Raw genomic sequence first — 12,522 nt, 5'->3', positions numbered from 1 at the left:
ATCCTTCAGGCGTGGATCTATAAATATCTGTTCTATTCTCGTATAAACCAGTGTTTCCCAACCTTTTTGTGCCATGCCCCACCTTTCTATTTCCAAAATTCTTATGCCCCATACATAACTTTTAATATCTAAAATTGAATAGCTCACATAAAATTTTTTTATGGTAGGTTTTAGGAAGTAACAAATAATTATTTAAAAAATTATAAATTTTCGAATTGCCCCCCAAATTGCCCCCATGTGGGGCGTGGGCCCCACGTTGCGAAGCACTGGTCTAGACTCTAAACAATGTTTTAAGACGAAGAATTCTTTATGTTCGTTAGAATTTCTTTTACGTATTCTTCGTAATGAATTGGATTTGCATGGCGAACCAAAAACTATAAATGTAAAAATAAATTTCAAGCCAAGTCAATCATTTATTTCAATTAAACCACCTAAATGGCACTTTTGATCGTCAAATAATATATAAATATGATTCTAGTTGCCCCTTCTAAAAGGTTTCGTATGGAGAAGAATGGGCAAGAAACTCCACACTTACTCTTTTTAAATAGGTTTACAATATTTTGTATACATTAGTTAAATAATTATATGTGAAGACAATGTACTCCTAGAATAAAACTACTATACAAAAAAAAGTATTACTTACAAATTAAGCAATGCAGCGGATAGGTCAATTATTGTTAGTATACACTATACATGTTCCTCACATTTTTACAAATATCGTAACATTAGAATATTATACATTAAAGAGTAATAAAAATAAAACAAATACACGTTCCATATTTAAAGTGTTAATTATAAAGTATTGCATATCTATGTAATGATATTTTTAAACCCTACTTTTCGTTCGCAAGTTCGACGTTTAAAGTATGGATTCTCCTTGTTACAGGAGGAGCGAGTTTCTAGGATGTATCTCGTTCCCATTAAAAGATGTTATTAAAAGTGACATATCTGGCACGTACTTCCTACAGTCGTCAGGTCGAGGTCAGGCGCATGACGCATGTCGCGTGACTGAGGATCGCCGCAAAATGGCTACGGACAATACAGAGACAAGCACAAATGACGCTAAAGAGAATACTGATAAAGGTAGGTTGGGCAACTAATATGAATTGTCGCATCGCCCTTACCTGTTCATTGTATAGAATTTTGTTAAACACTGAAACCTGAACTGAAGATTTCTTTTCAAAATGAACTCAATTTCCACAATTATTTCATACATTTTTCCCGCGTTCAGAAAAGTAATGTCCAACTCTGCATTAACAGTTCTATAAATAAAAACAATTAAAGCAGATTTTTTAAATAACGATTATTCGTTAAATACGTTGATGGAATTAAACAAAGTACTTGTTACTCTGTGTTAGTAAAAAACTAAATATATCTTAATGTATATAAATTACGCGTCACGTTGTTTGTCCGCTATGGACTCCTAAACTACTTAATCGATTTCAATCAAATTTGCACACCGTGTGCAGTTTGATTAAGATCGCTTACATACTACTACTAATACTACTACAGTACATGTCACTAAGATCCTCTTAAACGGCTGGAATGATATGAATTTTTTTTTGTATGCGTTTGGGTGGTCCTGGATGGTTTAGAGTCACAAATCAGCCCGGCAGATGGCACTGCAGTCGGTACTTTCATACTTTGTTTAATATCCTAATCGCATGAAATATCATGCAGGACAACGTCTGTCGGGTCCGCTAGTTATACAAATATTCAATCATATACTAATGTAGGTTTTAATAATTGCAGGTGTTGCCAACGGTCCATCCGCAAGTCAGGCACAGGTGGCAGCCGCGTTGCAAAGAGAGGCCGATGAGCACCTCTTCCTACGATACCTGGAGCTGGACCCTCCTGAAGACCCAGCAGCACCCAGACGGGCACAGAGAAATGGAAGGACGCCATTTACGACGACTAGAAAGTAAGATACAAATAACGAAGTTTACATGAATTTAACCTAAAAATTAATCAGCTACAACCTTTTTAGGTCTGGGCCTCAGATTTCTATATCAGTTTCATGATCATTTGTCAATTTAATAGTCAAATAGGTGATCAGTCTCCTGACACACGCCGTCGACTTTTTTGAGTCTAAGGCAAGCCGGTTTCCTCACGAAGTTTTCCTTTACCGTTACAGTTAGTGTTAAATGCGCATAGAAGGAAAGTGCACAGCCGGGGATCGAACCTACGACCTCAAAGATAAGAATCACACGCTGAAGCCACTAGGCCAACACTGCTCTAATGAAATTAACTTAGTTTTTATATTAGATCGTAAGAAAATAAATTTGATGAACAATAGTTGTATAATACTTCTGTCGACATTTTAGAATGGTAAAACGACTGCGGTTTAAGAATAAAGAAAATAGAAAACCACACATTACATAAAAACATCAAAATTTTTATGTAACAGAATGAATGATATTATAAAATTAGTACCTTTATTAAAATAACACGAAGAAACCGGGAAATGAAAGATTACGAAGGACTCTAGCTAATGTAATATTTCTCCTATTCATTTAAAATGTCTCTTCACAGATTGGCTCGTGGTTCAGCGGGTGGCTTTGGTTTCACCGTGGTGTGGACGAGGCCCCCGAAAATCGAGAGGGTCGCGGCTGGAGGATCAGCAGAACGAGCGGGTCTCAGAGCAGGGGATTACATCGTATTTGTTGGTAACAAAAATGTTGTGACGGCGTCCGAAGAGGAAGTACGGAATCTAGTTAAGTAAGTACATACATTCTCTTCTCAAGAGAGCTTTCAAAAGTTTCTAAATATAATCTAAAGAGAAATACATCTGCTTTTTGCTGATAATATTTTTCATAGTAGCTCGAATGCATCGCTTTTTAATATATTATGATTACTTCCATATTTTGTACTAAAATACTATAAATAAATCGGCTGTCTGTAAAGTCGGTTTACTGACGATAGTTGAACGTGACAACGTCATAAGAAAATACTTATGGAATGGTTGCATTTTTCATAAGAAAATTTTAATTTGACTTTTTTTGATAGATATTTTGTATGGATATAAAGGAGGTAACTGGAAATCACAATTAAATTGATTAAGTTACATTTATTTGTACGCATAATTACAATTATGTCAATTTTTTAACGAACGAACGCTGCCGAACGCAACGGCCGATTGTGCCTCTTTGTCGCTCGTTCCGCGCTCTCGCTTGCACTTCAAGCCTTAAATGGAACGCCTCATAGCGAGGTAACGCCGCATGCGTCATGTTTTTTCGTGCGTGCAGCCGGCTCCATCGAATTATAGGACGTTATCACGTCAAAATATGATTAACTAATTTTAAAATTTGTCCATAGATCAGCAGGCCAAACCCTTAACATAGAAACCTTCAGACGGGTTCCACAAAATGGCGTAGGAGTGCGACCACGTCTAGCTCAAGTGACTATACCGTCCGTTGCCGAGTCCACCCCACCTCCCCCCAGGTCTCCAAGAGCTGCCCTAACGTCACCAGCGGCTGCAAGACCGCCAACTGCCTGCTCATCAACCAGCCAATCCCTTGATAGACGCAAACTGCATCTTCCGCAAGTCACCTTCTCCAAAGAGGTCGGTAATGGCATCATCGTTTAGACGAATTTATTTTTGGAATTGTCTTGGTATCGGCTTTTAAATAGAGAACGCGCGATTTCAACGAATATTATATTCCAATTTAGTAAAAGTTTTTTCAAACTACCCGCCAACTTATTTTTGTACTTTTTGGACTAAAAATAGCTTAAATTATATTACTTTTTAATACATTCTATACTGTAAATCAAATAAACTAAAAATTAATTTAAATAATATTAGTTTTTAATATATTGATACAAAATATATATACATGCCATATTTGTATATGATAAAAGCACTCTAATAAAAGCCGATTCCACAAGATACCTACCTAACTAGTCACTTTTGGTTATATTTTCGGTAAATGAATTTAAAATTTAGCAAAAATTGGTGCTAGAATAGACCTAGTTATTCAAAATTCACCGATTAATTACTTTAACAACTGTTTTTATATAAGCAGTTTTATTTTGCGATCTACCCTCATTATCAAAATAATCAAAGTATTCTAAGACGTCTACTGCGAAGTCAAAACTTAAGAATTTTGAGAGTTGACAGTTGACAGTGACTTAACATAACAGAGCACTCGGATTTTATGACATTTTGTTTTCATTTTTGTTATTACCATCTCAAAAACGAATTAAGTCGGTACTTTAACTCCACCTGAAGGTGAACTGATAGAAAAGTGATCTAAATAGTAGCGTCAGCATGATAGCTAGAAAATCAATCAAGATTTTTATTCATTTTCCTATCCGTACACCAATATGCAGTGCAGTCTTCAAGTGAAAGTTTTTATCTATGGAAAGCTTTTACTGAGTTTTTATACTCCACTATAATATATATAATAGTTATAGTTTACAATACATTCCATTAATTTAACTCGCTTATAAGTTTTAACTTGTACAGTTATTTATTTAGATATTAGTTAAATATTGCTAACGTTTTAACGTTAACAATAATTTATTAAATGGGGAATCGTTACGTTTAAGAATTTGTTTTTGTTAAAATATATTTTGTTATTTTTCATTCTTAGAACATGTGTGTTTTTTTAAGTGTATTTTTTTAATTTTGTATTTCGTTTGGAGAACACTCGATTTTATTTTGTAATAGGGAAAATTTTGTTCCTGTTAATTTTATTTCGTTTTTTTTCTAATTTATGTTTCTTATGGTTAAGTGCAAATAAATTTATTGCTTTTATAAAATTTTGTTTTATTTTTTATGCATTTTTTTATTTCGCCACCTTTTTGATAGGATATTAAAAAATTGAAAAGAACCTATCGATGTCATGAGAGCTTATTAATTTACTCCAAGTACTGTAGTCTGAAAGTTGTTTGTAGTGATCCCTCAGCTGTCTCGTTTCATCACCGTACCAACGGTTTTAACAGAAAATTTCATCCGCATCACTTTGATGGCTGGAATTCCGCTTTACAAGAGATTTTTTTGCGTACTAGCGAAATGTAGAATCGACTCCCGATAGGGTCTTCCCTGGGAGAGATGGACACCCATTTTGGTTAAATAGTTGGAGTTGTAACTCCATTTATTAAAATAAGAGCATAGTCTTCCCTCAAAGGCCGGCAACGTACCAACATAAATGGGTGTACATGGGCTTTGACACTGCCCTTTTTGGGCGTCCCGTAGGCAAGTCCCGTACGCTATTAAAAAAAGGCTAGTGTTTTGGACGTTTTTTATTGTTCCAAAATATAACACGTTTTCCTATATTACAATGTTTATTCTGGTACGGTATGGAGACAGGTTTAATAATTTGTTAAAGCGAAAAACTTTATTTAGTGAGTTGAAGGAATGTTCTATAAAAATCAATGTTATACATTCTAAATTTATTTTTAGTACTTTGATTTTGTTCCCTTTGGGGTAGAGACTGTAGGGGAGTGAGATTTAAGTGCACAGGCGCTAATTAAAGACATTGGGGTATCGCTAGATAGAGATACCCCAGAGCTGCCCTGCGATTCTGTAACTCACTTTTCGAACTCACACAGCGGTTTTCGCATCGGCGGTCGCTCTCAAATCAGTCGTGAAGCAGTCAATTTATCATTTGGCATTCTAATAAACAATAAACTACAAGCTCCCACCTTTTCAGAAAAGTGAGTTACAGAATCGCAGAGCAGGTGATTTCCTCGCTCAACGAATAAGTATCGCAATCGCGAGGTAATGCTTCCAGAATTAAAGTTACACTGCCATTTAGGGTTGTAGCGACACAGGATTATTCTGAAAACAATCACTCTAATAACAAAACCGTGTTATCCAAATCTATGGGATATTTTCACTGCATACCCAAATCATTCTACACCTTGATCATCCAGATCCTGGTCACCAGTCACCAGAGCTGCTATGCTTGAACTGCATACATAAAAGGCGTAATAAAGGCGACCTTAGCTGTTACGGGAAGAACTTATTTTTTAATACAGTTGCTCAAAAAGTGGCGTATTGCAGGGACGTATAGCGTTCGGGATGTGGGCTATTACACACTCGTGCTTTTTCTTTACCTTTTCCGAACTAGTGCGTTTTCTTTCCCAACTGTCAAGATAATGTCTATTAAAAAGAAAAAAACAACCACGAAGTTTTTACTAAAAAAAAATCATAGAAGTTTTTATAATTCATGCAAATATTTCAAAAAAGAAGCTACTCATTTGTTTTAATATCAGATTTAATGATTTGATTCAATGAGTTTTAGGTTAGGTTTCATTTCATCTCATTAAATTTCATATCAATAAAAAAATTCTACTGAAGATTTGGCTGTATGGGCATAGTTCCCTTTGCCTACCCAGAATGGGTGAAGAAAAAAAAATCTCTGCTCATATTCTTTTACAGTTGGCGCCATTTTCCAAAAATGTTCTTTGCTAGTTTAGTTGTTTGTTATATTATATATTAAATATACATGAACAATCATACGAAATTAATAATAGTTTGTCTCAAACAGTAAATATGCAACCTAAAACTTCCCCAGTTAGTAAAAAAAACTGTAATTTGAATTATAATTTATACCTTTTATAAGAAATAACTGATTAGTTTGTTGAGGTTATTGTGTTAATATTTTATTAAATTGCTTAATTTTTTCGCAACTGTATTAAAAATAGTCGTTCAGTACACGTGCGGAACCATCATTGCAACTTGTTCCGACTGTCAACCCTCACCTTCGGCTGCGCCTCGGCTCGGGTAGACATTTGTCGGAACTCTTTGCAATGACAAGCTTTCCGCACTCGTAATGAAATATACTATAACCGCCTTTTGTTTTATGCTTTCGGTAGCGTATAAAATGCTATTGCTATGTTTTCTTGGCGAAGAAAATTTGTACAGAAGGCTGTACCATGATGTTTTGTTGGAGCTACGCTGGTAAAGAACATCACACACGCATTACACACTTGAAACGAACCGAAAGGGAAAAGGGGAAAAAAATGTTATCCCTCATTATATTTTTTTCTTTTTTTTTTATTATTGTTATTATGTGTGTTTTTGTTTGTTCACAAATGGGACAACGTATTCATCTCGTTGCTAGTTTAAAGGCTGTCTACTTTCGAGGAGCAATAACTCATGATTTGCACGGATAGTTAAAACTTCTTGAAGCTCCTAGCTCCTGAGTTAGGCATTATCACTTGAAAACTGGGTTTGTAATCTCAACAAGTATTTAATCATATTAAAATATATGGTTCATAATCTTAACATAAAAACGTTACCTAACCGTTTCATAAGACTAGGATTTTCATGGTCAATCGTTTTAAAAAGCTAAAAGAAACGCCAATGTGATGGTATAAATATGGGATTTTAAATATTTGTGGTTAGGTTAATTGATGGTTATTCAAAAAGCAAATCAGCACCCACATTAGAGTAGGAGTATACCAAGTTTATTTCATAAAAATATTAGTTTATTTAAATTATCTTAATTAAAGCACCTACATAAATATAAGTGTATGAATAGAATACAAACAATACAACAATACCACCGCATTTACTATGGAGGCTGAGTCTCGTCAAGGCAGAATACAAAATACTATCCGCAACACTTCGACGTTCGTCGTTCCATAATTGAGCGTTTCTAAGGCAATATCTGCCGCGCACCACCACTATGTGGAACCAGCTGCCCACCAAAGTATTTCCGAACCTATTCGACTTAGGGTCCTTTAAAGGGTGGGTAAAAGGGTGGGTTGCGCTTGCGAGCCTTCTGGAAGTGTGTGTCCATGGGCGGCAGTATCACTTAACATCAGGTGAGGAGGCCCGTTTGCCGCTTGTCAGTGGCGTAACAATGGGGTTGCAGGGCTAGCAAAATGCCACGTTTGATGTCCAGTAACGTTTTTTCTTCGTATTAATTTTCTTGGGTTCGATTTTTAGGGTTGAAGTTGGTATGCTATCGCTATTTGGTTTCGCCGTGTCCTCTTCGAAGGCCGATAAACAATTGAATGCAGTTCCTACTGAGTTTATCTGATAGACTCTCATGACCCTGAAATATGTAATTTTTTAAGCAATCAAAGTTAATTTTATTTTATTTAATGATATAGGATGCAATCCTGACTATTTAACACCATGCAAGCATATTTAATGAATTTGGCTACAGTCTACTTTGTAATGCTACTAAAGTAGACTGTCCTGAGTTGCTAAAAAGTCTGTAAAATAGGACGCTGAAAACGACCCTATTATGTACACCTAAAATCAACAACAATTACAGAAGGAGCAGCTTTGTGGTTAGGGCAAGGGGGTTTGACAACTTGACTGTTGATATTGATCTATTCGCCTCAAGTGTGGTATTGGCAAGGAATGCTCTGACATCTAATTCTTTGGGGAAATACATATTGTATTTCACTGTCCTAAGTGCTCCCATACTAGTTTATTGTATTGTTTTTGTTGTACCATTTAGCCAAGATTAAAATGATTTTATTTGTTTCAATCTACCTAATTATTAATTACGTTTTCTTAATCAAAAGCAGTGTTGGCCTAGTGGCTTCAGCCTGCGACTCTCATCCCTGAGGTCATAGGTTCGATGCCCAGCTGTGCACCAACGGACTTTCTATGTACACAATTAACATTCGCTCGAACGGTGAAGCCTGAAGGAAAACATCTTGCGAAAGCCGCGCTTGCCTTAGACCCAAAAAGACGGCGTGTGTCAGTCACAAGAGATACCTACTTGCCAATTAGATTGACAAATGATGATGAAAAGATCAGAAATCTTAGGCCCAGACCTAAAAAAAGTTGTAGGGTTCTTTTTGTTTATATGAAAAAAAAATATTGGCATACAAAGTTATTTATATTTAGTAAATAATTTAGTTATAAGTCCTTATGTCTGAATACCCGTACGCCGGCTCCTTGGTCACTGGTACCTACTGTACTGATACCAACATAAATCTTTGATTCGCACCTATGAAACCACCTAACTGAAACCACCAATAATAATAAGCCAGCGACGCTACAACCCAAAAAAGGTCTTGTCCTCAGATTGCATTGGTTACTGTAATCATTCTTATTCTTATAGACAATCAGGTGGCTCTCTATCACCATGTATCTTCGATCTTCATAGATTTTTGGGTTTGAGTGATGACGATTTACACCGTAGGAGCAAGTGCGCATGCGCACATAATGAAAACTCCATTAGTGCATCGTGATTTGAACCCACGAACTTAGAGATGAAGGTTGCACGGTAAAGGCATGCTATGAAGCCACCAAAGAGAACAAATTTGTTTATACATTGTTTTAAGTATTCAATTTTATTTCAGACTCCCAATCTCACCATAGATGGTCGAAAGAGATCCTTACTTGCTGTGATTGCACGGGAACAGCATTTTACCACTTGTCTCCAGTTTGGCTTAGTCAGATTCGTGACACCTCTAGCGGAAAGAGCTGATTTGATTGCTCCAAGCGATCATCAATTGCTGTTTCAAAATATTGAAGAGGTAAGAGGTTGTACCATGGTTTTAACATTCATTTGTAAGACGCAACCTTTGATAGAGGTTCCGGGAGATTCTTGGAAAGACATCAGTACTACGGATATTGAGAGGGCTTTATTCAAAATAGAGATTTGCGAAATGACATCATTCGGGATTCATCCACTTATGATACTGACCCAAACATTCAAATCGGTATAACATTTACTGCTGATAAATTAATAAATAGTTACTAGATTCCCAGTTGAAAAAAGATATCGCATATATTACCAAACACATTCCAACATGTTTATAATAATTTACTAAAAACATTCAAAGGTCTACTAGAGTTTTTAACAATCGACTTAATGTACTACTTTTGGAAAAATGTATTATTCTATTAATGATTATTTGGGTGAAACATAATTAATATTAATATGACTGACATATTGATATGACTCATAATGTAATTGTAACTTCTATTTTACTATTCTAGTCGACAAGTTGAAAATGGTACAAAATAGAGATACTGCTCTTAAAATTATGTGCGATAGCTCATTGGATCCGGAATGACGTCTAGAAAAATGTGCCAAAAGCGTGTATTAGCACATAAAAAATTGCAAAAGTTATAAACAATTAAAGATTTTAAAAATATGGAATTTCGTTTTTTGCCAATATTTAACAAACTATTAATATTTAAGAAATTTCAAAAAAAGATTCTGAAAGAGGAGGAAATTTCCAATAAAAAGCTCTCGGAACTCTATCTCCATTATTTATCATTTTAATTAAACGCTGAAAATAGGTCTGCGCGTGACAATTTTAGGATTCGCGCGTGGCGTCAAAAGCGACTACGGCACATTAATTAATTTTTTTTCATCTTTAATTGTTTTCAACTTTTGCAATTTTTTATGTGCTAATACACGCTTTTGGCACATTTTTCTAGACGTCATTCCGGATCCAATGAGCTATAGCACATAATTTTAAGAGCAGTATCTCTATTTTGTACAATTTTCAACTTGTCGACTAGACTATACGTTTACGACAAATTTGCACGCCATTATATGTGGCAGAATAGGCTAACTTTAGACTGTAACATTTTTGTACCATATTCTTGCAAATAAATTATTATTATTATAAAATTAAACCATACCCAATACAATTTGCTTCAATCGTTAGTTCATTTCCTACCAGAATTAATTTAAATGATAACTCTGCACGCTTACATGTCAACGGAGCCTTTTGATACCCTCAAAACCTATATAGTCAGTCCTCCAATTGCTTTGACTTGGGCAGTGTTCCCTTAACATAGAAAAACGTGATTGCAAAGAACTCGTTATCGTGGTATAGAAATTATGACATGGAAGATACTAAATAACATTACACGTTGAATTTGAAGCTCATTTCCTTCCTCTCCGAATCATCATGGCAGCGCTATTTAATAAAACTTTTTTACCCCAGGAGGGTACCTGCACTTCTAGTACAGGAGAATCCGTCCCTGGGTGTACTCACTCAGGCTGTCCCGCGTATTCTGGGGGGGACAAAATACCGCTCAACTGCAGAGGCAAATCTAGAACTAAACTCACGGTAACACAATTTAACACAGACTTTACTAACATTAGGGGGCTTCAATCTAATTTAAATCCCGTCCACTTTCACCTCGAGACGGCTAAGCCGGCCTTATTGTTTCTAACGGAGACCAAGATAGTTCCCTCGTCTGTTGAACATTTGCACTATCCAGGCTATTGTCTTGAGCATAATTTTAGGCCACAAGCCGGTGTATGCGTTTACATTCGTGAGGATATAAATTTCCGTCGCCTCTTACATTTGGAAGAATCGGATCTTTCTACCTTGTGGGTACGCGTAGAATGTGCTGACCATCCCCGCATATACTGCTGCCTTTACAGGTCACACAGCGGCAACACCGAGGTCGATCGACTTATAGAACATGTCCAAACTGCACTCGATTCCCTTTGGTCTCTATCGCCTGCTGAAGTCGTTATACTGGGTGATTTCAATGCCCATCATTCTGAGTGGTTAAATTCTCGTACGACCGACTATTCGGGAAGAGGCTTCCATGATTTCGCTCTTGCATATGCTTTAACTCAACTGGTCACAACGCCTACGCGAATACCAGACCGAGCTGACCATCAGCCTTCGTTATTAGATCTTATGCTGACTTCTCACCCAGACTTCTATGAGGTTACTGTGGATGCCCCACTTGGGTCCTCCGACCACTGCTTGGTGCGAACCGTTGTGCCAATTAGGCGTCGAACCCGCCCGCAGTTTTCGGAATGCCGTCGTGTCTGGCATTACAAATCGGCCAATTGGGATGACATGCGTCATTTCTTTGCAGCATACCCATGGTTGCAAGTCTGCTTCAAGGGTAGTGATCCTGACGCCAGCGCTGAATCTGTCGCCGATGTGGTGCTACAAGCAATGGAACTCTATATCCCTTACTCTATGGTTCCCATTCGTGGTAAATCTCGGCCATGGTTTGGCCACTCTTGCAAAGAGGCTTCCCGTCTTAAGCTAGAGTACTATAAAATCTGGGCTCACGCAATGGCCATAAAGGATCCCGATGTAGCTCTCCATAAAAAGAAATTTAACGCAGCTACCCGAACCCTTAAACGAGAAATTTTTAAAGCAAAATCGGAACATATTGGCAGAATTGGTGAAAAGCTCGCGAAATTGCCCTCTGGAACTCGAGCCTTTTGGTCATTGGCGAAGGCAACTCAGGGAAACTTTTGTCAGCCCTCTTTACCATCCTTGCGAAAGGAGGATGACTCGATGGCTCACTCGGCGAAAGAGAAAGCAGAGCTCCTTTGCTCTCTCTTTGCATCTAACTCCACGCTCAATGACTCAGGGACCTTACCGCCCACTATTCCGCATTGCGGGTTTTCTATGCCTGAAGTTCGATTCGAACAGATTGGTGTGCGGAGGGCCTTAATCTCCCTTGATACCCACAAGTCAAGTGGTCCTGACGGCCTTCCCTCGATCGTTCTTAAGACCTGTGCTTCTGAGCTGACTCCGGTGCTTACACGGCTCTTTCGACTCTCGTACTCCTCGGGCGTAGTTCCAAGCTCATGGAAGACTGCGCAT

At 37.1% G+C, this 12,522-nt stretch overlaps 1 protein-coding gene across 7 annotated transcripts in view; it reads left to right on the top strand.

Annotated features, from left to right (window-relative positions):
* Positions 1-12,522, top strand: part of LOC125063402 — a 63,410-nt gene that overhangs the window by 27,520 nt on the left and 23,368 nt on the right. For all 7 annotated transcript variants that reach the window (XR_007119512.1, XM_047669827.1, XM_047669826.1 and 4 more), the window contains 5 exons: positions 887-1,083; positions 1,753-1,921; positions 2,533-2,718; positions 3,316-3,562; positions 9,277-9,453. Coding sequence is in view for 6 of the 7 variants with exons in the window: in XM_047669827.1 (XP_047525783.1) it covers positions 887-1,083; positions 1,753-1,921; positions 2,533-2,718; positions 3,316-3,562; positions 9,277-9,453 (976 nt within the window). In the remaining variant the exon portion in view is untranslated. The remainder of the gene's footprint in view (positions 1-886; positions 1,084-1,752; positions 1,922-2,532; positions 2,719-3,315; positions 3,563-9,276; positions 9,454-12,522) is intronic.

Source organism: Pieris napi, chromosome 3 (assembly GCF_905475465.1).
Source record: "Pieris napi chromosome 3, ilPieNapi1.2, whole genome shotgun sequence".
Taxonomy (NCBI): Eukaryota; Metazoa; Arthropoda; class Insecta; order Lepidoptera; family Pieridae; genus Pieris; species Pieris napi.
This window is presented reverse-complemented; position numbering and strand designations above follow the sequence as displayed.